The following is a 27504-nucleotide window of genomic DNA, read 5'->3' as shown; positions in this document are numbered from 1 at the left end:
GCTAGAAGATCCTGGAATAACATATTTCAAACACTGAAAGAAAAGGGGTTCCAACCAAGAATTGTGTATCCCGCGAAATTAAGCTTCAGGATGGAAGATGAAATTAAAACCTTCCATGATAAACAAAAGTTAAAAGAATTTGCAGCTAGAAAACCATCTCTTCAAAACATCCTTGGCAAAATATTACAGGAAGAGGAAATGGAAAATATCAATGAAAACCAACAGCGGGAGGTAGTACAGTAAGGGGGGGGGGAATAATCAAAGAGGAAAACAAACCATGTTTAGTAACATAAATAAACAAATATGGCTGGAAGAACAACCCATATCTCAATAATAACCCTAAATGTTAATGGCTTAAACTCACCAATTAAGAGACACAGGCTAGTAGAATGGATCACAAAACAAGACCCAACAATATGCTGCCTTCAGGAGACGCATTTGATAGGAAAAGACATACATAGACTGAAGGTGAAAGGTTGGGAAAAATCATATCACTCATATGGACTTCGGAAACAAGCAGGAGTGTCCATACTCATATCAAATAAAATAGATTTCAAGCCAAAGTTAATCAAAAGGGATGAAGAGGGACACTACATACTTCTTAAGGGAACCATACACCAACAAGACATAACAATCATAAATATATATGCCCCAAACAATGGTGCAGCTATGTTCATCAAACAAACTCTTCTCAAGTTCAAGAGTCTAATAGACCACCATACAATAATCATGGGAGACTTCAACACACCTCTCTCACCACTGGACAGATCTTCCAAACAAAAGTTGAATAAGGAAACTATAGAGCTCAATAACACAATTAATAACCTAGACTTAATTGACATATATAGAATATACCACCCAACATCAAGCAGTTACACTTTTTTCTCAGCAGCACATGGATCCTTCTCAAAAATAGATCATATATTATGTCACAGGGCAACTCTTAGACAATATAAAGGAGTAGAGATAATACCATGCATCTTATCTGACCATAATGGAATGAAATTGAAAATTAACGATAAAAGAAGTAAGGAAAAATCATGCATCACATGGAGAATGAACAATAGGTTACTGAATGATCAATGGGTTATAGAAGACATCAAGGAGGAAATTAAAAAATTCTTAGAGATAAATGAAAACACAGACACAACATATCGGAATCTATGGGACACATTGAAAGCAGTTCTAAGGGAAAAATTTATTGCTTGGAGTTCATTCCTTAGAAAAAGAAAAAACCAACAAATAAATGATCTAATACTTCAACTCAAAATCCTAGAAAAAGAAGAGCAAAACAACAGCAAAAGAAGAAGACAAGAAATAATTAAAATCAGAGCTGAAATTAATGAAATCGAAACGAAAGAAACAATTGAAAAAATTGACAAAACTAAAAGTTGGTTCTTTGAAAAAATAAATAAAATCGACAGACCCTTAGCCACGCTAACGAAGAGAAGAAGAGAGAGAACTCAAATTATCAGCATACGGGATGAAAAAGGCAATATCACAACAGACACTTCAGAAATACAGAAGATTATCAGAAACTATTTTGAATCCTTATACTCCAATAAAATAGAAGATAGTGAAGGCATCAATAAATTTCTTAAGTCATATGATTTGCCCAGATTGAGTCAGGAGGATATTGACAACCTAAACAGACCAATATCAATTGAGGAAATAGAAGATACCATCAAAAGACTACCAACTAAGAAAAGCCCAGGACCGGATGGGTATACAGCAGAGTTTTACAAAACCTTTAAAGAGGAACTAATACCAATACTTTTCAAGCTATTTCAGGAAATAGAAAAAGAGGGAGAACTACCAAATTCATTCTATGAGGCCAACATCACCCTGATTCCTAAACCAGACAAAGACACTTCAAAGAAAGAAAACTACAGACCAATATCTCTAATGAACCTAGATGCAAAAATCCTCAATAAACTTCTGGCGAACCGGATACAAAAACATATCAAAAAAATTGTGCACCATGATCAGGTAGGATTTATCCCTGGGATGCAAGGCTGGTTCAATATACGGAAATCAATAAATGTTATTCACCACATCAATAGGCTTAAAAATAAGAACCATATGATCATCTCGATAGATGCGGAAAAAGCATTCGACAAAGTACAGCATCCCTTTATGTTCAAAACTCTAGAAAAAATAGGGATAACAGGAACATACCTCAATATTGTAAAAGCAATCTATGCCAAGCCTCAGGCTAGCATCATTCTGAATGGAGAAAAACTGAAGGCATTCCCTCTAAAATCTGGAACAAGACAGGGATGCCCTCTCTCACCACTTCTGTTCAACATAGTTCTCGAATCACTGGCCAGAGCAATTAGACAGACGAAAGAAATTAAAGGCATAAAAATAGGAAAAGAAGAACTCAAATTATCACTATTTGCAGATGACATGATTCTATACCTAGCAGACCCAAAAGGGTCTACAAAGAAACTATTAGAGCTAATAAATGAATTCAGCAAAGTGGCAGGCTATAAAATCAACACGCATAAATCAAAGGCATTCCTGTATATCAGCGACAAATCCTCTGAAATGGAAATGAGGACAACCACCCCATTCACAATATCCTCAAAAAAAATAAAATACTTGGGAATCAACCTAACAAAAGAGGTGAAAGACTTATACAATGAAAACTACAGAACCCTAAAGAGAGAAATAGAAGAAGATCTTAGAAGATGGAAAAATATACCCTGTTCATGGATAGGTAGAAGTAACATCATCAAAATGGCGATATTACCAAAAGTTCTCTATAGGTTTAATGCAATGCCAATCAAAATCCCAACGGCATTTCTTGTAGAAATAGAGAAAGCAATCATGAAATTCATATGGAAAAATAAAAGACCCAGAATAGCAAAAACAATGCTAAGCAGGAAGTGTGAATCAGGCGGTATAGCTATACCAGACTTCAAACTATACTACAGAGCAATAGTAACAAAAACAGCATGGTACTGGTACCAAAACAGGCGGGTGGACCAATGGTACAGAATAGAGGACACAGAAACCAATCCACAAAACTACAACTATCTTATATTCGATAAAGGGGCTAAAAGCATGCAATGGAAGAAGGATAGCATCTTCAACAAATGGTGTTGGGAAAACTGGAAATCCATTTGCAACAAAATGAAACTGAATCCCTTTCTCTCGCCATGCACAAAAGTTAACTCAAAGTGGATCAAGGAACTTGATATCAAATCAGAGACATGGCGTCTGATAGAAGAAAAAGTTGGCTATGATCTACATACTGTGGGGTCGGGCTCCAAATTCCTCAATAGGACACCCATAGCACAACAGTTAATAACTAGAATCAACAAATGGGACTTACTCAAACTAAAAAGTTTTTTCTCAGCAAAAGAAACAATAAGAGAGGTAAATAGGGAGCCTACGTCCTGGGAACAAATCTTTACTCCTCACACTTCAGACAGAGCCCTAATATCCAGAATATACAAAGAACTTAAAAAATTAGACAATGAGATAATGAATAACCCAATCAACAAATGGGCCAAGGACCTGAACAGAAATTTCTCAGAGGAGGACATACAATCAATCAACAAGTATATGAAAAAATGCTCACCATCTCTAGCAGTCAGAGAAATGCAAATCAAAACCACCCTAAGATACCATCTCACTCCAGTAAGATTGGCAGCCATTAGGAAGTCAAACAGCAACAAGTGCTGGCGAGGATGTGGGGAAAAGGGTACTCTTGTACATTGCTGGTGGGACTGCAAATTGGTGCGGCCAATTTGGAAAGCAGTATGGAGATTTCTTGGAAAGCTCGGAATGGAACCACCATTTGATCCAGCTATTCCCCTACTCGGTCTATTCCCTAAAGACCTAAAAAGAGCACACTATAGGGACACTGCTACATCCATGTTCATAGCAGCACAATTCACAATAGCAAGACTGTGGAACCAACCTAGATGCCCTTCAATAGACGAATGGATAAAAAAAATGTGGCATTTATACACAATGGAGTATTACTCTGCATTAAGAAATGACAAAATCATAGAATTTGGAGGGAAATGGATGGCATTAGAGCAGATTATGCTAAGTGAAGCCAGCCAATCCCTTAAAAACAAATGCCAAATGTCTTCTTTGATATAAGGAGAGTAGCTAAGAACAGAGTAGGGACAAAGAGCATGAGAAGAAGATTAACATTAAACAGGGATGAGAGGTGGGAGGGAAAGGGAGAGAGAAGGGAAATTGCATGTAAATGGAAGGAGACCCTCAGGGGTATACAAAATTACATACAAGAGGAAGTGAGGGGAAAGGAGGAAAAATATAAGGGGGAGAAATGAATTACAGTAGAGGGGGTAGAGAGAGAAGAGGGGAGGGGAGGAGGGAGGGGGGATAGTAGAGGATAGGAAAGGCAGCAGAATACAACAGACACCAGAATGGCAATATGTAAATCAATGGTTGTGCAAATGATGTGATTCTGCAATCTGTATATGGGGTAAAAATGGGAGCGCATATCCCACTTGAATCAAAGTGTGAAATATGATATATCAAGAACTATGTAATGTTTTGAACAACCTACAATAAAAATTAATTAAAAAAAATAATAAAATAAAAAAATTCTCTCTCTCTCTTTAAAAAAAATTATTTAAAAAAAAAAAAAAAAACGGACAGCCTCTTTTGTGGAATATGACAGGCAGACTCTTAAATGTCTATAGAAAAAAGACAGGAACAATGAAGGCCACACCGAAGAAAGCCAAGGTCTGTCTAGACACCTAAACTTGCCCAGTGACACTCTGCTCTGTAGAATGACAGGGGCCAGAGGAATAAAAGGGCAGCCAGAAGCACTCCATTCTGTGTGGGCAGCTGCTGGAGAACCAAGGGTGCTCACGAGAGCAGTGGGAGAGGATGGGTCCTCAACGGCAGCACTGGGTGAGGGTGCCACGTGGGAAGCCTGTCCTACTACAGCCCACAGGCAAACCAGGCAGACTACTCCTAGACTGAAGGGCCAACTGAGGAGGCTTCTAGGAAGGACACAGTAAATACCCTTGTGACCGGGGGTGGGCAGATACTTCTTCAACAGGAAACACAAAGTATTACATTCAAAGATACCATTAAGAGAGACACAGCAAGCCTTAGAGTGGGAAAATATACTTACGACTTAAAAAAAGGTCCTGTATCCAGAATGTAAAATTCACACAATCTAACAAAACAGACAAGAGGCTTGAACATGATTTGGCAAAAGAGGGTATCCATATAGCCAGTAAGCCGATATCAGAACCTATCAAAAAAATGGAAATTAAAACCACAGTAGGATAATGCTGTATCAGATCAGCCAGCTAAGGTGAAGCAAGCCGACATACCAAGTGTTCTGTGAAACGAAAAGCAACTGTTGGTCCTCTGCTATTGGTAAAAGTTTACACTTGGCAAACAGCCCAACACAGACTGCTACAGTGAGAGACAGGCACTCACAAAGACCCAGAAGGTGGCCTCCTAAAGGCATGTCCAACAGGCAAGAATGCACATTTACAGGAGCCTGTGGAGCAGCACTATTTGCAAAAGCCAAAAACTAGAAATAATCCAAACATACACATGCAGTAAATGTAAGTGGACTATGGTTGTTTCACACCATGGAAACGGTACACCAGTGGCTCTCCTGGGGAGTGGGACATTTTGAACATATGGAAATATGTTGAGTGGGATGAGGACAGAGATGCAGCTAAACAACCTACAGAGCACAGGACAGTCCTACTACAAAGAACTTATCAGGCCCCAAATGACAACATGCTAAGAAACCCCACAAATAAGGCAACAAACACGAAACACAGCAACACGCAACAGCACAATGAGCTTCCCAGACAGGCCGGATCAAACAGTCTGCGCAATTCCAGTTACATAATGCTCAAAACACAATGGGAAGCCGTGAGGGAAAAGCACAGGTTTCCTGTGTGCAGCAACTTCATTTTTCATGCTGGCTGGTTGATAACCGTTTCTTTGTGATCATTTTCTGAGCTTCACTTTTATGTTTTTGTGCTTTTCCCTAATTATATTGTCCTCATTGAAAAAAAAAAAAAAAAAAGACACCTAAGAACAGAGGGTGAACCAAGGAGGAGAGAAAGGAAAAATAATAAGGCTTGCCAAAGCTCTTCAAGAGAAGCCCGCCCCACACTTCCTGTCAACCTGACTCCTGCTGGTCATCCAGGGTCCCTGCTGCCCCTCCTCCCACAACTCGCCCTGGGTGGCTCAGTACTGCTGGCTGGGTCAGGGAGTTAATGCTTGGAGATGCACAGAGCAGGGGCAGCCCAGAGCAAGCCCCAACCAAGAACTGCAGTGATCACTGCATTCTCTCCACATACACTCTTTCCTTTCTGAATCCAGTTAACTTCAGTCTGGCCTTCCCTGAAAATCAGCACAGAGGCCCCCTTTCCTTTCAAAAGTGCCCTGAATCCAGCCACACAAATCATCTCCACTGCTACCACCCTCTGGCTCAGGATGCCCTGGCCCTCTCAGGTAAAATATGCAACGCCCCCACCCCCACCCCCACCCCATCACTGTTCCCACTGGCCTCCCCACAGCAGCCAGAATGTGCTCTAATCATGGAATACCATCCATGTATTCTTAGGTGGTCTGGCTCCAGCAGTCCCTCTGGCACCTCTTCAGTTGAGAGTCAAAGCCTCAGTGCCCTCCCTTAGACCATGCTAGGAGCTCAGTAAACACTGTCCTCAATAGGGCTATCCTCTTTCATGTTCTGATTGCTGAGGGCCCTCCACAACCACCCACCAGTGGGGCAGGTAAAGCAGCAATATGCAGAGAGGATGTGGAGCTCCATCAACATGTTCTGTGGGAGGCAAGAGGAACATTCCAGCTCTCTCACCCAGTTAGGACTCCCAATACATTAGTGTGGGGCTATCAACAAACAACCCGTCAGCAGTACAGCAGGAATCCTTGGTACCATTTCACCATGGAACACAGGAGAAGGGAAGATCAGACTTGAGGACAGAAAAAATGGGAGGGTTCCCTGGTGAGTAGTTTTAAGTTGGATTTTGAAAGTGTGGAAACGTAATGTATCTAACCATTTAGATGATTAGGAAATGGACTAGTATAGCTTAACATAGTAGGCTATTTTATATTTCTAGGTTTGTTTTTTTTTTAATTCCAAAAATCCAAAAAAGACACCATCTCTCCCACCTCACAGAAGAACTAAAAGTTGCTCACAATAGAAAGTAGCCTCTTTGCTTCTTCCATGAGCTCATCTGGTTCTGGCTTCCACTCTACCAACAGATTCCTTATTTCTTTCTTCTGAAATCACTTCTCAACTTTTCAACACGGTACTGTCGACAGCAGATCACACAGAGGGAAGTAGAAAAGGTGCTACTTAACCCAGGGGGTTTTAAAACATATTGGCATGGCAGATGGGTCACTCTGATGAATGTGCAGAGTCTGAGTCACAGAGTAGTCCCACTGCAACACATGACAGAACACATGCAAGTCAGCAGATGCCAGGAACAGCAGAAGTGGCCCAGGCAAACAGAATCTCCAGAATGGTAAGGCATCTATGAAAATGGGGGTAGCAACTACGTTTCATATTTCAAGTTAAATGCAGGTTTAACTTAGAAATTCAGCATGGCACAGGAGAAAAGTCACAAGCTCAGTCAGAGGTGTGAGGCTAGGGACACCAAATGCGGTACTTCCTGACTGGCCTTGGCCAATAAGGCAGCATTCCCATTCTCTGAGCCTGCTTCCTGGTCAGTAAAATGGGAGGGACATCTGTCTCAGAGTTCCCACAACACATTAGGTCACTCCCGGCACAAGAAGTGCTGCATCAGCAGGGGCTCAATGGGGAGCCATTGCTAGAGCTCTTCTTGGAAACTCTTTTCTTGGAGTGCCGAGGATTGAACCCAGAGTCTAATTCATACTAGGTAGCATTCTACCACTGAGCTACATCACCAGGCCTCCTTCATACTTTTGCAAGCTCTTAAGAAGCAGTTCTTGGGGCTGGGGAACATAGCTCAGTTGGTACAGTGATTGCCTCACATGCACAAGGCCCTGGGTTCAACCCCCAGCACCAAAAAAAAAAACAAGCAATTCTTTAAAGTACAATCAAGAATCAATGAATGGGATAGAATAAAAATGAAAGGTTCTTCACAGCAAAGGAAACAATCAATAACATGGAGAGCTTACAGAATGGGAGAAAATCTTTACCACACACACACCACAGACGGAGCATTAATCTCCAGGTCATATAAAGAACTCAAAAAACACCAAAACACAAATAATCCAATTAATAAATGGGCAAAGGAACTGAACAGACACTTCACAGAAGAAGAAATACAATCTATCAACAAACACCCCAAAAAATGTTTACCATCTCTAGTAATTAGAGAAATGTAAACCAAAACTACACTGAAATTCTATCTCACTCAGTTAAAATGTATTAAGAATAAAGTAACAAAAAATATTGGCAAAGATGTGGGGAAAAGGGTACACTTATACATTGCAGGTGGGACTACAAATCGGTGCAACCACTCTGGAAAGCAGTCTGGAGATTCACCAGATTATCTGGAATGGAACCACCAGTTGACTCAGTTATCCCACTCCTCAGTTTATACTCAAAGGACTTAAAAACAGCATACTAAAGTGACGTAGCCACATCAATATTTATAGCAGCTCAATTTACAATAGCTAAACTATGGAATCAACCTAGATGCCCTTCAACAGATGAATGGATAAAGAAATTGTGGTGTACATACACAATGGATTATTACTCAGCCTTAAATAAGAATGAAATTATGGCATTTGCCAGTAAATGGATGGAATTAGAGAATACCATGCTAAGCAAAATAAGTCAATCCCAAAGAACCAAAGGCCTAATGTTTTCTCTGATAAGCAGATGTTAATTCACAATGAGAGGGCAGGAAAGAATAGAGGTACTCTGGATTAGATAGAGGGGAGTGAAGGAAGGGGAGGGTGTATTGGGGGAAGAAATGATAATAGAATGAATCGGACATTATTACCCAATGTGCCTATATGATTACACATCCTGTGTAACTCTACATCATGTACAACCAGAAGAATGAAAAGCTATACCCCATTTATGTATGATGCATCCAAAAACAAGCAATTCTTTTTTTTAAAAAATATTTATTTCATTAGTTTTAGGTGGACACAGTATCTTTATTTCACACTTATGTAGTGCTGAGAATAGAACCCAGTGCCTCATGCACGCTAGGCAAGCACGCTCCCACTTGAGCCACATCCCCAGCCCACAAGCAGTTCTTTAAAGCAAAAAAAAAAAGTGCATTTTGAGGTTTACAATATATATGTGACAATAACAGTGAAAAGATGTTAGACCATACAATGGCCAACAGCAAGAGGTACGTCTGCACAAAAAGCAGCTAAATGTACTCTCCAGCCTATACCACTATGAGGAAAGGGGACAAAGCTAATCAGGTGAAGTCACAAAATAATACTTAAGTTAATGCAGGAAAAAGCTGGAATTAAGGGGGGAAGGAAAACAAAGAACAGAGAGGACAGCAAGAAAGCAAGTAGCAAGATAAAGTTAAACCCAACTGTGTTGCCAATCACATTATATATTACTTATCTAAATACTCCAATTAAAAAGATGAGGTTCATCGGGGCACGGTGGTACTTGCCTGTAATCCCAGTGGCTCAGGAAGCTGAGGCAGGAGGATCATGAGTTCAAAGACAGCCTCAGCAAAAGCAAGGCACTAAATAATTCAGTGAAACTCTCTCTCTAAATAAAATACAAAAAAATAGGGCTGGGGATGTGTCTCAGTGGTCGAGTGCCCTTGAGTCACACATATGTTATAAACCTCAAAAAAAAAAAAAAAAAAGAAAGAAAGAAAGCTGAGGTTTGGGTGTAGTGGTACACACCTGTGATCCCAGCAGGAGGGTTAAAATTCAAGGCCAGCCTCAGCATGTTAGCCGGACCCTGCCTCAAAATAAAAAATAAAAAGGTCTGGGGATGTGGCTCAGTGGTTAAGTGTCCCTGGATTCAAACTCTGGTACCAAATAAATAAATAAAATAAAAAATAAAAACCTGAGGTTGTAATCTCATGTGCAACACTCTGCTTCTCATCTTTTAAATTATTTTCACATTCCATTTTGGCCAACAAAATGGTACAGGAATGGGCCCTTTTCTGTATCATCTCCATTCAACCTACGAATGTCAAAAGCCCACAAGTAGTGTCTTGCATTCCTGCTCCACAGACCTCAGAGTGCTCCTCTGTGGATGCTCCCACTCTGCTGGCTTTGGCTCCCACTGTGCTTCCACAGCTGTCTTTTAGAAGATGTTCTCTGACCATGATGTGCATCCTGTCCCTCTTTCTAACTGCACTCCTCCAGAAGCATGTCCTTAGAACTGCCCACGGGGGGGGGGGGGGGGGGGGGGGGTTATAGGTAACAATGCTCTTGGTTTTATTTGCCTGAAACACCTTCATTTCACCCTTACCCTTGAAAGGTATGGGGAAAGGGAAAGTAAAATTCAGGTTGGCAGTTATTTTCTCTCACATTAAGACCCATACTGTTGCTGTTAAAATTCTTTCCTAATAGAACTATAGATCCAACACCATCACAATAAAAACTCCAGGAACATTTTTAGTAGAGTATGACAAACTCATTCTCAAATTCATATGGAAAGGCTAAGGGCTTACAAATAACCAAAATAACTTTGAAGAATAACAAATCTGGAGGATTTACACTACCTGACTTAACATTTATTGCAAAGCTATCAAGACTATTTTATAGTGTGGTAATAACATAATGATATGGAACTGGATCAATGGAACAGAAGTTAGTCTATCAACAGCCCCTCCTGTGTATGAATAGTTGACTCTCAACACAGAGGTAAAGGCAGTTCACAGTTCAATCCAAAGGTGCTCAGGAAGCTAAGAAAGCCTTATGCACAAGACATCACACACAAATATCAACTCAAAATAGGTCCTATACACAATGTAAAATGTAAAACCAGAAAACTATTAGAAGAAACCCATTAGAAAACCCTTGTAATCTTGATTTGGGCAATGCACTCTACACCAAAACCATGATTCCTAGAAGAGAAAGAAGAGATATTAAATTTTACCAAAATCAAAATTAATTTTGCTCTCTTTAGAAATGCTCATTAAGAGAACAAAAGGCATGCCATAAACCGTGAGAAAATGTGTTTTACTACATACCTGTCAAAGACATATATAGAACATGCCAAGAATTCTTCATAATAAGAAATAACCCAGGGGCTGGGGTTATGGCTCAGAGCAAGAGAGCTCGCCTAGCATGCGTGAGGCACTGGGTTCAATCTTCAGCACCAATAAAAATAAAATAAAGGCATTGTGTCCACCTATAGCTAAAAAATAAGTGTTAAGAAAAAGAAATAACGTTAAATAAAAATAAATAAATAATGGTTAAATAAATAATAGTGTTAAATAAAAAAAATAAACAATGGCAAAAGACAGGAATAGACATTTCATCAAAGAAGATACATGGGGCTGAGGATATAGCTCAGCAGAAGAGCACTTGCCTAGCATTTTTTAGGTCCTGGGTTCTGTCCCCAGCACTGCCAAAAAAGGGAAAAAAAAGAAAGAAAAAGAAAAAAGAAAAAAGTAGCAGCAGCAATAACTATACAAATGGCAAAGAACCACAGGGAAAAAAATGCTTGGCACCATTAGTGACAACAAAAATGCATGCTAACCACAGCGGGGTACCCACTGTAGTACCCTACTTCGCTACTCGACTGTCCACAACTGAACAAGAGGACTGGACCAAGCATTGGTGAGGATATGCTAAACTAGAATGGTTTAGTCACTCTGGAAGACAGTTTGCTAGTTTCATAAAAACTGACAGGGCTGGGGGTGTAGCTCAGTGGTAGAGCACTTGCTTAGAATGCCCAAGGCTCTAGATTCCAACCCCAGCACCACAAAAATAAAAAACAAAAAGAGAAAAATTAACATTCACCTATCATACAACCCAGCCACTTTACTCTCTAAATATTTACCCAAGAGAAATAAAAGTACATGGCCATTCAAAGATCCATGAAAGAATGCTCATAGTAGCTGTACCTGCAATAGCCCAAAGATGGAAATGACCCAAATATCCAACAAACAGCAGCCGAATAAATACACCATGATACATCTTCATAAGACAATACTACTTAGTAATAAGTAATGAACTATTAACACACATAAAAACATGGGTGGGTCTCAAAATAATCATGCTGAGTGAAAGAAGCTGGCAGAAAAGAATACAAACTATGATTCTATTTATTTAGCAGTCATTTGTTAAAGAACTAATGCCCTGAGATAATCACTTCTAGTTTCTAATACACTGATACGCCCTCCCCTGCAGAAGCAGAGCACACAACTGTGCAAAAAGCTGACCACCACTTACCATTCAAAAGCCACCAGAGCAAAGGAATGAATCCAGGGCTCTCACTGATGTATTTCAAGCCTTTCAAATTGATGCTCACATTGTACAGGGACATCAGCATTAACCTGAAATGCAAAAGAAAATGGTGTTGACATGCAGGTAAACCCACATTATATCTCACTCTAACTCTGTCTCCTATTCCAGAGGGCCTGAACATACCCAGAGACTTTCTCCCATCTCAGATGCCCAACTCCACCACCTGGATAGGGCATATATTAAGTTTAAAATACAGGAAGCACTACTCGTCTATGTGAAGTGGGCAACTTCAGCAATGATGCCACACCACCACCTCCTATAGGCTCCCACTGCCAAGAGAAACAAAGCAGAGAGAATTCCATGAGAAACCTCACAAGCCATATTTCTTGACTGCTCACTCTCTTAGTACCAAACCTGCATTTGTACAGAGGTAACTCTCAAGTCATAAGTGTGTTGCACCTCTAAGTTCAATACAGCCATCTGATATCTAACAGCATCTTCCCATTCATTGACTAAGAAACCTGGCATCAGACAGCCAGGTCAGCTTCCACCTGGTCTTCACAGAATCTCCATACACATACCACAGCAAAACTTGTGAAAAAAACAAGACACGACAAGTAACCGCCAGCAAAAGGACCCACTGACAACCAGAACAAAAAAGTTCTCAGCTCCTGCAAGTATCAAATGCAAAACAGAAAACAGATGTTTCATACATGAAAACAATGAAAAGAAATTAAAACATCGCTGGGTGTGATGGTGCACACCTGTAATCCCAGCAGCTCGGGAGGCTAAAGAAGGAGGATCACGAGTTCAAAGCCAGCTCTGCAATGGCGAGGCACTAAGCAACTAAGTGAGACCCTGTTTCTAAATAAAATACAATAGGGCTGGGATGGGGCTCAGTGGTTGAGTACCTCTGAGTTCAATCCCCGATACCAAAAAAAGAAAAGAAATTAAAACATGAACAAGAAGCTAGGGCTACTATTATGAATGACTGAGCAATCCAAAAATAACAGAACAAAGAAATGAATTATAAAACTGCAAAACTCAAGGGTACCTGGACAGTTAGAAAATATTAAACCAAAAACATGGTAGAAGAAAAAGGTGGATGACAGGACAGTGAAAATGTTCAACATTCTTCCAATTAGGATTCTGAAAAGAAAGAACAGAAAGAATGGGGGAGGAAAAAAATTTGTTTCAGAAAGATAAAGGCAAAAACTCATCCAGAAACAAGCAAATCTAAACCCTCAGATTCAAAAGGCACACAAAAAATTTCACAAACAAACATAAATGCAAACCTAAACATCACAATTCAACCACAGATCACCAAAGATTTTATAGCAGCCAGAGAAAAGACACATCACCTACAATGGGGCAAGTGCACTGAAGCTGGGCTCTTGACAACAAAAATGGGAACCAAAGACATGAAGAGCATAGCTTTCAAGTACAGAGGCACTCACAGCAGATTTAGAATTGTAAACCCACCAAAACCAGTTTCAGCAAATAAGGTTAAGTAAAAATATTACCAAAGAAAACCTCAGAGATGTTACCACCAACAAACCTGAACTAAAAGAATTTGAAGAACACACTTCAGAAACTAAGAAAATGATCTCAGAAGAACTCTGTAAGCTATAAGGAAAAGCAGCAAATGAAGGGAGGTGTGGGTCCAGGAAGACAGCACTGGAGGCAAAGGCAGTAATAACAACATTTGGAGCGTGCAACTCCGAAACTCCTCCAACAGAGCCAGGTGCAGGACAGAGGCATGCAGCCCAAGACACAGGTACTACAGCCTTCCAAAGTCCTTCCATCGACCAGGACAGGAGAGAGGCATTAATGCTTTCAGGTGTGTAACGAAGCACAATTTTAAAGGGCTTATCACTAAAAAAAAAAGAGAAAGGTAACTTTCAAGATCCTTGGAAAGATAACGGACGTCAAAAAAGATCTCAGTGAATTCCACAGAAGAAAAAAGGAAGGAAGGAAAGTGGGAGGAAGGGAATAAGGGGTTGGAGAGATTAGAAAAAGAACTCAGAAAAAAAGTCATAATAAACAGAAAGAAAACATGGACAAAATAAACATAAACCCAAGAATCTCACTAACTGCAAATGTCAATGGGATATTCCTAGTAAAAGGCACAGATGAGTGACTATTACACTAGATGAGACACTAAATCAATGATCTTTTTTTTTGTGTGTGTGTATGTGTGTGTGCTGCTAGGGATTTTGAACCCAGGGCTTTGTGCATACAATGCAGTCACTCTACCAACTGAGCTAGATCCCCAGCCCAAGACACTAAATCTTATAAGCATGTACTGAAGACTCTCAGAAGCCAAAGGGGAGAGTGAGTCCACTGATCTCTGGGCAAAGCTAAGGGACCACTGGGACAAGCATCAATTCTCTTTATCTGAGAAAAAGACAGCAGAGCCCAGAGTCCCCACAATGTTTAGTACACAGACCATCAAAAATGTAACTGGCAGAGACAACTAGGAAGTGGAAAAGGAAGGCATTTACTTTGGGCACAAATTTAAGGGGCTGAGAAACATATTCAGCGGCCATGTTTTTTTAAGATAATATAATTATTTTTTAAAAATCCAAATTAATGTGCCAGATGTGGTAGTACATGTCTGTAATCCCCGTGACGCAGGAGGGCTGAGACACAATGATCACAAATTGGAGGCCAGCCTGAGCAACTTAGTGAGACCCTGTCTCAAAAAATCAAAAGGAGGGCTAGGGTGGCTCAGCAGTAGTACACTCATCTAGCACGTGAAAGGCCCTGGGTTTGATCCTAAGCACCACATAAAAATAAATCAATAAAATAAAAGCATTGTGTCCAACTACAACTAAAAAAAATAAATATTAAAAAAAAAAAAAAGTCAAAAGGGGTCTGGGGTTGTGGTTCAGCAGTACAGCACTTGCCCAGCATGTATAAGGCACTGGGTTCAATTCTCAACACTGCATATAAATAAATGGATAAAATAAAGGTCCCTCAACATCTAAAAAAATTTTTTTAAATCAAAAGGACTAGGGATATGGCTCAGTAGTTAAGCACCCCTGAGTTCAATCCCCAATACCTCAAAAAAAAAAAATTCAAAATTTATGCAAAAATTCCATAACACCATAGCAAATTTTCAAATAAAGATGGAATTGATAACAGTACCATGCCAGGAAATCAGTAATACTGATCCAGTCTTCTAATAAGAGACTAAGGAAGTGAACTGCATGCCACAGAAAAGTTGAGTCTTTTGCTAAGGTGTCTAGTTTCCCCACTAACCTCAGTTTGTCAGAAGCAAGCTCATTACTTATTTTTACCATCTCACAGACAAGTACACTAAGACAGGACACAGTAAATCCCCAGCTCAGTACCAGACAGTGAATCAGCACCGCTGACCAAGAGACTCAGCAGGCACGATGCACAGACAAGGCACCCTTCTCCCCCAGACTTCCATTTTCAAAGTCAACAGCCACAATCAACAGAAAAGACAAAGCTACACCAGCAGCCTAGAGGAGGGGATTCTCAGTCCTCAAGGTGTGAGGACCCTCAGCCCTCTGGAAGCGCCCCCTGCAGGTCTCACTGATGATTTTTATAGGTAACCCAAAGTTACTCACTAGTAACTAATTTACTAACTAACTTGAGGCAGTATTAAGGGCTGCTCAGATGAAGCGCTCATGAGGAGAATTTGGCACTGTGACTAATTTTCTGAGCTCTCTAAGTAGTAATTCCAAGAAGGGAAAGGCCCCTACTTCAGATCATAAACACAGCTGGAGGTCCACAAAGGCAAAAGTATCGTTCATGGCAGGCTACAACAGCAGGTCTAAGATACTGCACCAGAGACCAAAAGCCCACAAAGCCCAAGATATTTTTTATCTAACCCTTTACAGAAAAAAATCTGCCCACTTCTGATTTACAGTATGAAAACAGACAAATCAATCTTCTCTAGAGGTCAAAAGGCAAGAGTTACTATCTGGTGATAACTGTAACATGAGGCAAACCTCAGAAAGTAAGTTCAGCTCCATTGTCATTTAGCTTTAGGGTGCGAAAACCAACTCACAAAATGACAAAAGTCTTTAAAATTTCATATCTGATCAAAACTCATCAATCTTAAGAAGCTAAAGTGGAACAAATGTAACTGAGGCAAACATAGTACCACCTGAGACCCCACATCACCAGGTCATACCTCTCAAAAGACCACTAACCTCTAGGTCACAAAGAAGCTGGCAGAACACAAACCCAGAATGTGTTTTTTGTGCATGTGCTTTCTCTATATGACACTTTCAATGTAACCAAAAATGTCTGTAAATAATGCATCAAGTTTCTACCTGTCAAGTCAAAAGAGACTGCCATCCAAACCACCCTTCTTGTATTGAGACATTAAAAGCAGACTTCTTTTCCTATCAGGATTACTGATGTGCTTACTAAAATTCTTTGGAAACACAATCATATTTAAAGATTCTTTTCAATTGGCGTCAAATCAGTCCTTGCGTAAAGAAGGGGTAAGAATACCAAAAGGCACAGAGAGATTTTGGACAGCTTCTGACAGACAGCAAACATAGGTGACCATAACCCATAAAACAGAAAAGACAAAGCTACACCAGCAGCCTGGACAGGTGTGAGGACTGAGTGAGCAGCTGACCTCACTGATCACACTGCACTCCCAGGCCCTCCCTGGGTACCAAGCCTGAGGACAGAGAACTGTACAAAAACACAGCAGTGCTGCCCAGAATGGCAAGGCATGAGGTAGGAGCAAAGCACACTGGAAATGGAAAGGCAGGGGCTTTGTATCTGCCTCTCCATGACTGCTTCCATAATACTGCCACTCCCCTAGGGCATTTTGAGGAAACACTTCTAGAAGCATCTTCAACTAATACCGATCTCTTCTCTCTGGGAATTCCTTGGACTCTTCTCTGCAGACAGTTTGATGTGGACCCCAGAGCATGCTGATGGGTCGTCATAACACAACAGGGAGGTTTTGAAAAGGCCTCAGAAGAGCCAGTGGAAAGAGACCTGAACATGCTGACTTGAACACAACCCCAGAGGACAGCCAACTAAAAGCAGGGAGGGAGAGCTATTCACAGACATATACATGGCTCCACATACTTCTCCTGACACAAGAGAGAAGAGAGAGGGTAGGTGGGCACAAGGGAGGAAGCCACCAGGGTGAGTCAGTCCATACTCACACTCTCTGTTCTCTGCATGCATTTGACACCCATCTATGAAGAAGATGTAGCAGAGATGAATTGGAGCTCACCCAGAGTGCCCCAAGTCTGCCTTGACCCTGCAGAAACAATAGTAAGAACAAAACAGGATCCAAAAAGTGCTGAGCCCCAGGAGAGGGTGAAATAACACAAATCCACACATTTGGGGACCTTCTTAAGCATCACATAGCAGTCCTGGTGATAGGGAAGGAGAAAGTAGATGACTGACCTGGCTCAAGGTTGAACCGTAGAGATGGGATGCATGCACAGGGGTAGATGCTGTGATGAGGAGGCAGAGGGACTGAGGGGCAGCCTGAACACATAGCAGTGTTGACTACCTCAGGGCAGCTAGGTCACAAGAGCACCAACCACAGTAAAGACCACATCAAATCTGGGGAACCAAAGAAGGCAAGAGACTTGGAGTCAGATTGCTAAAGGAATCATCCCCCAGGATGTTCCAGCCACTGGAGATGGAATCCAGGAGTAGGAAACTAATAAGTCAATCCTTTATAAAAGAAGGGAGGTGCTTTGATGGTCAGAAAAAAACAGTGATGAGGGCTGGGGTTGTGGCTCAGTGGTAGAGAGCTTGCCTCACATGTGTAAGGCACTGCGTTCGATTCTCAGCAGCACATATAAATACATGAATAAAAAAAGTCCATCAACAACCAAAAAATATATATATTAAAAAAGAAAAAAAGAAAAGGACAGTGATGAGAAAGGATGTGGATGTGGGAAGGTACTGGGGGATGAAATTCATCTCATTATGTTATGCATTTATACAAATATGGCATAATGAATCCCACTGGTACATATAATGCACCCATAAAAAATAAAAATAAACTTTGAAGAAAGGATGAATGTGCAGATAACTGGTTGCCTGAATTTGTGAGGAGAATTTTTTCATGAGTAGAAGAGAGATGGCCTTTAGAAAGCCTGCAACTAGAGAAAGCTAACTCCATCTCAGTCTGAGGCACCAGCTGCTAAAAAGGAGTGGAGCAGAGTAAGCTTCAGTTTAGGCAAGGCAGGAGAGGCCCAGTAAAGCTGCTTATTTACAGCACAGCAAAGGTCCTGTTCCAGAGGGCTCAAGGTGGGGGGTCAGCAGTGCAGGTGATGGTCAGGAGAAGAGACACCCTGGAAAAGAGAGAGGCAACCAATCAAAGCACAGATCAGGAGGCAGCCAACCACTAGCAGGAAGATGTCACAGGATGGTGCTGCCAAGACCCCAAGCTACTAGAGGCTAATCATCTGCATGCAACACTGGCAGGCTGCTGAGAAAGGAAGTAAATGACTTGGCAGGCAATTCCTCCCCCAAGCCCACTGCAATCGACAGGAGCTTACTAGAACCCAAAGACACAGAACTCCAAGGACTAGACCCCAGAGGCTGGCAAGGACCCAACCCTAACACAAAGCCTCACCTTGAAGCTGCAGGAGGGCCCCTCAACACCAACCCTGTAGAGACCACAGAAGCAAAGAGGGCAAGGTAGGGATCAGCATCCAGAACCAGGAACTGCAGCATATAATTATGAATATGAGACACAACAGGAAATGGACAAAGGGCATGGGCAGGTGACTCAGGGAAAGCCTAAACAGTGAGGACACTGAGGACTCTCACTGAGAGGGAAGAGGCAGGAGACAGTATGACAGACAACATAAATACTCTTTATGGGATACAACAATGGAGCAGTGACAAGGACACAGGGCAGACACACTGCAGGTGGAAGTATGCACACAGACAGCTTTGCACAGTACTGAAGATGGGAATGTTCTGCCTCTCAAATACTACACTTCTAAGAAAACCCTTGGACTCACACAGGTTAGCCAGGAGATACCTGCCAAGGGTGCAGCATTCCAGCTGCAGAGTAAAACCTGAGAACACCGAATGCCCTTCGGTCAGGGAAAGGATGACCCAAATGTTATCTTTGCTTTGGTATGACATTAGGTACCTAAATGAGATAAACTAGATCCACGGGCCATTTGTAAAACTATCCCCAAAACAAAACTATACATACGTATGTGCTATACTGTAGTACACATATTGTTCATGTGCATAGATGTGTTACACAAAACAATAAATTAACTGAAGTCTGGTCCAAACAGCATGGCATAAGCTCACTTGTTTCTACTGAATGTAACAATAAATTCTGAACAGAACACATGGAGCAGCTACTTGAGGTCTCTGAAAAGTAAACAGTAAAAGGAAGATTGGGAAAAAGAATTTGAAGGCTCAAAAAAACAGCAGCTGCCCTGGCCTGGACTCTGGCCCCAAACCCAGCAGCAGAACTGCCCCATAGTGCAGCAGGACAAAGTCCCTGATTCAGACCAGAAGAAAGAGAAAGGGGTCTGCTATCAGCCTTGTGATAGCTGTGGAAGCCCCCAGGCAACCCACTCAGCAGAAGAGGACTCTTCCCACCCCTGAAGGATCAGTACCCCACCCCTGCTGAGCAGCTGTGGGCAGAGTGGCAGGGGCGGCAGCAGCAGGAACACACAACAGGGCACACCGAGCCCTAGCTTTGCAGGGCAGAAGCTGAAAGAGGGAGTTCTAGGTAACCACACAGTTTGAAAGGTATTGTGAAGAGGTAGGGGCTCAGGAAAGTGACTCCACAAAGGTGTAACTCCTGGCCTCTCCCCAAGATATGTGCTTATGTGGATCTCATTAAAAACAGCCCCCTCCCCCCCAAAAAAAAACAGCCCCTAAAGGACTCAAAGAGAAAAGGGACCATCCTTCAGGTCCCACATGGACCTCCAGCACACACAAACAAGGGTGCTAGAAAGATTGCTTTGTCTTATGCTGTGCTGATATTCAGATAAAGGCTTTTTAGAAACAGGAGTCAGTGAATGCGGCACAAAAAGGCCTTTGGCTACACCTTGCAACTCAAACCTAGCTGGGTGACTGCATTTTCTAAATGGTTTAAGTTAGGTCCAGAGTCTCGTACCACAATGTCCCAAATGCTCAGGATGAAAGCAAAATAACTCAGCATACAGAAACAGGAAGATCCAAACTCAGAGAGGAAAAAGACAATTGAGGGACACCAAAACCAGGATGACAGAGATGCTAGAAGTATCTGAAACCGATTTTAAAGAAGCTATCATTAAATTTAAATTAAAAAAAAAAGTCAGCCTTAGCAATTTGGTGAAACCCTGTCTCAAAACAAAAAATAAAAAGAACTGGGGACATAGCTCAGTAGTAATTTGTCCCTGGGCTCCATCTCTAGCACACACAAAATAAAAGCTCTACTAAGTAACAGTACATGCTGGTGTGGCCAGCAGAACCCTAAAATGGCCCCATCCTCCCTGGTACTATAAATATACCATACCCTGAGATTATATTAAATTATCTGGCAAAAGGGGCTGTGCAGGTATAATTAAGGTTGCTAATTAGCAGACTAAGTTAATTAAAAATGGTTTATCCAGGTATTCCTACTCTAAACACATGTCAGTCAAAGGTAGAGTATCATCTGGCTGGGATAAATGAGGAATCTGAGCAACTTCAAGAGTAAGGGTAATAATGACTTATATGGCTCAAAGCTGGGGGTCACAGAGAAGGAACGCAGCCAGCCTGGGTAGGATTCAGCCAGCACCCTGCAGATGTCTGAAGTAGATTCTTCCCCAAGCCTCTGGAAAGAATCCAGCCAGACACCACCTGGATTTCAGCCCCATGAGACCCCCTAAGCAGAGAATGCAGTCGAGCCCGCTCCGACTTCGGACCTACAGAACTATGACACAATAAATATGTGTTGCTTTACCTACTTACTTTGTCATAATTTGTTAGACAATAGAACATAAATACAGATTTTGGTACCTGGAAGTAGGATACTGTCATAACAAATACCTACTGAAGTTCATTTTGAGACTATTCACATAACTCTGAAGTGTCACTTGATAGTATTGAGGACTCACTGATTGTTCTAAGGTGAGGACATTCTTTTACTTAATTTATTTTTCTAAAATACTACTTAAGTATAGTGCACCCCTTAAATTCTCCAGGCAACTTATTTCTTCTATTTTTCAGAATGATTACCAAATCAACTATTTACTTGAAGAGAGGCCAAATCAGCATATTCTAGGTAACATATAAAATCAACAGGTATTATTAGCTATTATCTACATACACTTTAAGTTTGGTGCATTGTCCAGGCTTCAAGTCCCCCAGCAGCTGCAACATCGTGTCCAAGAGCACCCGACTGGAATTAACCAAGAATTCACGACCACATGCTATTGCAGCAACATCTGCAACAGAGATGAAACAAAGCGTCAAGATCATACATGCTTCAGAATCTGCAAAATTCTGTCCAGATTGAAGACCTGTTGTTGTTTTTCTCCTAAGAGAACTAAGGAAAAGAGCTGATGAGGCATTAAAAACCACTGTTGTTCACAAAGCGGTCATCCCAGCACCGAGGACAACCACCGGAGTTAGTAAAGCAGGGAGCACTATCCATGTGAGCAGCAAGACCTCCACTGCTTGAGCACCTTGCCCCATAGCAGAGATTGCTGGCTATCAGATCTAAACACAAAGTGGGGGTTCATGACATCCCGAGACTGAACATTCTAAAATTCACTTTTACTCCTGTGAGCATTTTAACTATGGCACAAAACTAAAATAATATGAAAATTGATTCTGAATATATATTTTTCCAAAATGTTATAGTCTGTTGTGATCAGTAAGCATGTTTCTTCATGCCTGAGGCCCAGCCAATCAGCATGGAGACCAGACCAAGTTGTTACACAGGGTCCAGGGGCTAATTGCTGGCCCTGTCAACATCCCCAAATACCTGTGACCCAAGTACATGATGTACCTATGCAAAAAAGTTGTCTATAGTTAGGACTGACAATAAAGCAAGATTCAAAGTGACTAAGAGCTGTACATGGGACGAGTGAGCCAGGGACAGGCAGCACCCTTGTCTTTCTCCTGGCTCTAATGGGATGTTTTAGGGATCCACAGTTAAGTGGGATGTCTCCTCTGCTGCTGGTAAATATCCTCTACCAGTTTAAGGAAGTTTTCTTCTATTCTTAGTTTGCTAAAAATAATAAAAAATGGAGGAAGAATTTTATACTTATCCTGCCTTCAATTAATCATAATCTGACTGCAAAACATAAAATTTCATTGATGCTACCACATCAACTGTACAGAGTCAGATTTTTTATGTTCCTGTTTATTTTGTTTAATCTGGGTTGAGAAGAACCATGTGAGGTATATAAAATCTCCAAATCTACTGTAACTTTTCCCATTTCTCCTAGTATTTCTAGCATTTTGGCCTCATAATTGCTATGTCACTTGGTACATAACTTCACAATAGCCCTAACTTTATCAAGGACAAAACCATTCCTTGACATAAACTTACCTTCTGTGTTTAATTCATTTTAACCTGACAACTGTATTATCTAGCCAGTGATACATTCCAGCTTTACTAAAGAAATATTTTTTAAGGGAAAATGAAGCAGTTAAGCATTTGGCATCATTAATATACAGAAGGGAAATCTAAGGAACTTTTCAAGGAGAAGCAGCATTCAGGAAAGCCCAGAAGACTGCCATCAAAACCCACCAGGAACCATCAGCCAGCTGTAACTCTAGTAGCTAGCCCACAAGGATGTCTCCGCCATAAGCCATTCCCCAACATAAAGAGCCGAGGTGTCCCTTCTACTGTGACTCATTTGTAACCACAGAACACAGCAGAATTAATGCTGTGTACCCATCACTAGGTAGGATGAAGCCTCATGTTCCCACCTGGTCCCTTGTCCACTTGCTCTAGGAGCCTGTACTACCGGGGGCTGCCATGATGAAGGGACTACACAGAGAGAGGACACTGATGTGACCCAGAGATTCCACGAGGTTAGAGAGAAAAAAGACACCCACCAGCCCTCACTGTCCCACCCTACAGCAGCTTGAGACATCCCAGCTAAGGGCTTAGATATTAGAGAGTAGCAATAAATTTTCCTGTCCAGTCCTGATGAAGTAAAAGAAATTTTGTTAATGTTAAGACTTGACATTCTGGAGCAATTTGTTACATAGCAATAGTAAAACAGGAACACTACTACTTCATCCCTAAAAATAAATAGCAGAGCAAAAAAAAAAAAAATTATTATCATAGCAGGCAACAACTCCCAACACAACAAACTTTATGGCAAATGAGGTCCCATATCATATCCACTACTGTAACAGCAAATACCATTTCACTATATCATATGAATAATTAAGCACAAACTGAAGCATAAAATCTGAATAAACTTCTACAGATAGTAAGATTCATCAACTTGTCAGAATTCACATTTATCTTACATCATAATTGGCACTTTATTTACCAATATCTAATCTGTCTGGAATACTTACCTGTGAGTCAACTCAAGACCTACAGAATTGACTATTATCATCCACCATAAATAAAGAACTGGTTTGATTTTCTATTAAAATGTTTTTTTCTTGATTCATTTTCATTAAAATGTTTTAAAGGTATTTCTAGAGATTACTGTAGTGATTATATAATTTTAAAAAATGAGTCTGATGTAAGGTATAAATACTGAAAAGATATGTAGATTGAGATGTATTGTGTTGAATATTTTTGCTTTGGGTTGTAATAATCTTTTCAGCAATAACGATAATAAGAGAGGGGCCGAGATTGTGGCTCCACAGTACAGCACTCGCCTAGCACGGGTGGGACCCAGGTTCGAACCTCAGCACCACATAAAAACAAAGGCATTGTGTTGTGTCTTGTGTCCATCTACACCTAAAAAACAAATATTTAAAACAGTAATAATAATAATAAGAGAATAATGTATATAATAATAATATACTAGAATATACTAGAATACTAGTATAATGATAGACACACCAATCAATGGCAGAAATGAAGGTTCCAAGATAAACCTTACATTTAAGGCCAATTAACTCTCCACAAGGGTGCCACAACAATTCTGTGGAGAAAGGATAAAAGAATAATCTTTTCGACAAATGCATGTGCACAGGTACTAAGCCAGATCCCTTCCTTCACTATACAAAAATTAATTCAAAATGTATCAAAGACCCAAATGTGCCGCATCCCGGCTGCAGCAAAATAACAGGTGGGGGGGGGGGCGGGCGACCACGAACAAGTTCTAACACAAATGTAACAGCTAAAACTATAATAAATTCTTACAAAGAAATACAGGAGTAATACCTTATGACCTTGAATTAAACAATGTTTTGTGAATTATAAATTGCTGCCAAAGTTGCAAAGAAAGCCTGAGACAGGACCTCTCCCAAATCTGGAGAGAAGTGAAGGGGGCAAGGCAGGGGCAGGACGGGGAGAAGTCAGGAAGTGTGCAAAGGTGGACCAGAGGCAAACAGCAGGGACATCGATCTCTGCCCCACCCCTAGAGGCCACAAGAACATCAATGAAAGACCAGGTATCCTAGAGACATTTCAGGCCTTCCTGCAGTAAAGCATCTGCTTTCTGCCAGGCTGGGTCAAGGTCCCTTGACTCTGCCTTCTGGGCACACTAGCCCTGAGCCAAGGAGCCTTTGATGGCAGCGACCAGCTTCAGAGACTTGCTCTCCATAGCCATTATCTCTCTTCTTAGAGTGAACTAACTTCCCAACTACCAAAGAACCCAGTGAGCTAGAGTCCCTTGCAGCAGAGGTACAGGTAGCTGGGGAATTCATCTTCTAGTCTCTCCCTGAATTAGAGATACCTGGACTTACAGCCTCAAATGCCACAGTACTCAGGCTGCGAGAGTCATGATCAAGATCTCTGCATCCACAGCAAGTGGAACTGGAGTTGGGTACCACCCCGCTGAGACTCAGATTAAGGCTTTTTGGAAACAGGAGTCACTGACCTAACTGAGATCCACAGATGCACGGCACTTTTGACAATGGTTTCTTAATGACATCAAAAGCATGAGCAATTGAAGGAAAGATAAACTGGATATAATCAAAAATAAAAAGTTTGTGTTTCATAATACACTTTTGAGAAAGTGAGAAGAACTCACAGAATCAGAGAAATATCTGCAAATCATATATTCAACAAGGCACTAATATCTAGAATATACCCAGAGCTCTTACAACTCAATAATTAAAAAAGACAGCCCAATTTAAAAACAAGCAACGGAGTTGAACAGATATTTCTCACAAGGAGATATTGCAAATGGACAATGAGCACATGAGAAGATGTTCTCAACATCACTAGCCACCATGGCTATGAAAATCAAAACCACAATCATACACCACTTTATATCCACTAGGATAGCAATAATCAAAAAGTCAGATACTAAATGTTGGGAAAGATATGGAAAAACTGGAGCCTGCACACACTGTTGGTGGGACTGTAAAGTGGTGTGGCCACTGTGGAAAAATAGTCTGACAATTCTTCAAACAGTGGAACTGACCCAACAATTCCACTCATAGCTATATACTTAATAAGAAAAAACACATGAAAATATATCCACACAAAAATCTGCACAAACATATCTGTACAATCCTTATTCAGAATAAACTGAAAAGTGGAAAGAACCCAAATGTCCATCAATTGATGTATGGGCAAACAAAATACAGAATACTCATTCATTGGAATATTATTCATCCACGAAAAGGAAGAAAGCACCAATATGTACTACAATGTGAATGAACTTCAAAAATATCCTGTCAAGTGAAATAAGCCAGACCAAAAAAAGCAAATGAAGGGTCACACACTGCATGATTTCATCTATAGAACCAAAACAGGCAAATCTATAGAGATAAAAGCTTGATTTTTGGATGCCCATGCTGAATGCCAGGAATGGGGTGATGACTAAAGTAAATGAGGTTTCTTGTGATATGAATGCACAACTATATGAATATACTAAAAGCCATTCAAATAATGTACTTTAACCATGAATTATCCAATTCACATATGGCATATGAACTGTACCTCAATTGAGCTATTTAAAAGTAAATTAACATTAATGATAGAAATATAATTTTCGTGTATAATGTACCACTGGGTTGCTACTACTCATCCTGGACCTATCTTCTATAAACCTCTTTTACATGCAAACACTAACACCACACTCTATTTAAAAAAAAAAAAAAAAAAAAAAATAGTAAGATTCTGTATGTTTTCTCTAACATTAACATTCTGGCCCTGTTTTTGCTGTTTGGTTTTTGTTTCTTTGTATTTTCCTGAGTAGGTGGTGACAAGTTTCTTATCAATTCATTTACTTAGCTCTTGGGGGAACAGGAAAGAGTCAAAGGCTGTGGATAGTCTCTACCAGGGAACTCTGCCTCTGTGCACTGTGTAGAGGAAACCCCCTAGAGTTGAAGGGAATGTTGGTCCTGCTGGGAAGTGACTCCTCAAATTCAATTTTCCTACCACTACAGGTAACCTCGTTTCTGTGCAAAAAGTCAGCTCAGAGAGAAGCACCTGTGACTGGAAGGCTGTCTGAAAGAGTTGAGTCTACTGCCCCCTGTTGGATGTCACTAGTCTACAAGAGCCAAACGATTCTATCAGATGTTCCTGTGTCTCTTACAACTTGCTCATGCTCTGCATGCAAAATCTGCTTCTGCCCAATTAGCTAACCTTCCACTGCAGAGTGAGTACTGTTAGGAAGTCCAGTAAGAAAAATCAATGGTAAGGTATACAGTGATATGCTTTGCTTCCAGTCAAATGCTATAACTTATTGCTCAAGATGAAGAAAAACCTCCAAACACAAGTCCCTGGGTCCCTGTGGTTATCTGCAAGCACAGGCCCTGCTTCTTTAATTAGTTCAGACTTTCTCCCACAATGCTACACTGCACTCACTATAAGAATACTCCCAGTATGGGCTGGGGATGTGGCTCAAGCGGTAGTGCACTCGCCTGGCATGCATGCGGCCCGGGTTCGATCCTCAGCACCACATACAAACAAAGATGTTGTATCCGTCAAAAAACTAAAAAATAAATATTAAAAATTCTCTCTGTTTCTCTCTCTCTTTCTCTCACCTCTCTC

The 27504-nt window shown here is 40.9% G+C and overlaps 1 protein-coding gene across 6 annotated transcripts in view; it reads right to left on the bottom strand.

The window, feature by feature from the left end:
- Hsf2bp (heat shock transcription factor 2 binding protein) overlaps nucleotides 1–27504 on the bottom strand; it is an 81452-nt gene that overhangs the window by 28078 nt on the left and 25870 nt on the right. For 4 of the 6 annotated variants that reach the window (XM_076868125.2, XM_076868122.2, XM_076868123.2 and 1 more), the window contains exons 7-8: nucleotides 21683–21800; nucleotides 12373–12476 (exon numbers count right to left, since the gene is read on the bottom strand). In XM_076868125.2, coding sequence (XP_076724240.1) covers nucleotides 12373–12476; nucleotides 21683–21800 — 222 coding nt within the window. Of the gene's footprint in view, nucleotides 1–10035; nucleotides 11040–11165; nucleotides 11333–12372; nucleotides 12477–21682; nucleotides 21801–27504 lie in introns of those variants that run through there. The other 2 variants (XR_013092484.2, XR_013092483.2) reach the window with 2 other exon arrangements.

Source organism: Callospermophilus lateralis, chromosome 10, assembly GCF_048772815.1.
Source record: "Callospermophilus lateralis isolate mCalLat2 chromosome 10, mCalLat2.hap1, whole genome shotgun sequence".
Classification (NCBI taxonomy): Eukaryota; Metazoa; Chordata; class Mammalia; order Rodentia; family Sciuridae; genus Callospermophilus; species Callospermophilus lateralis.
This window is presented reverse-complemented; position numbering and strand designations above follow the sequence as displayed.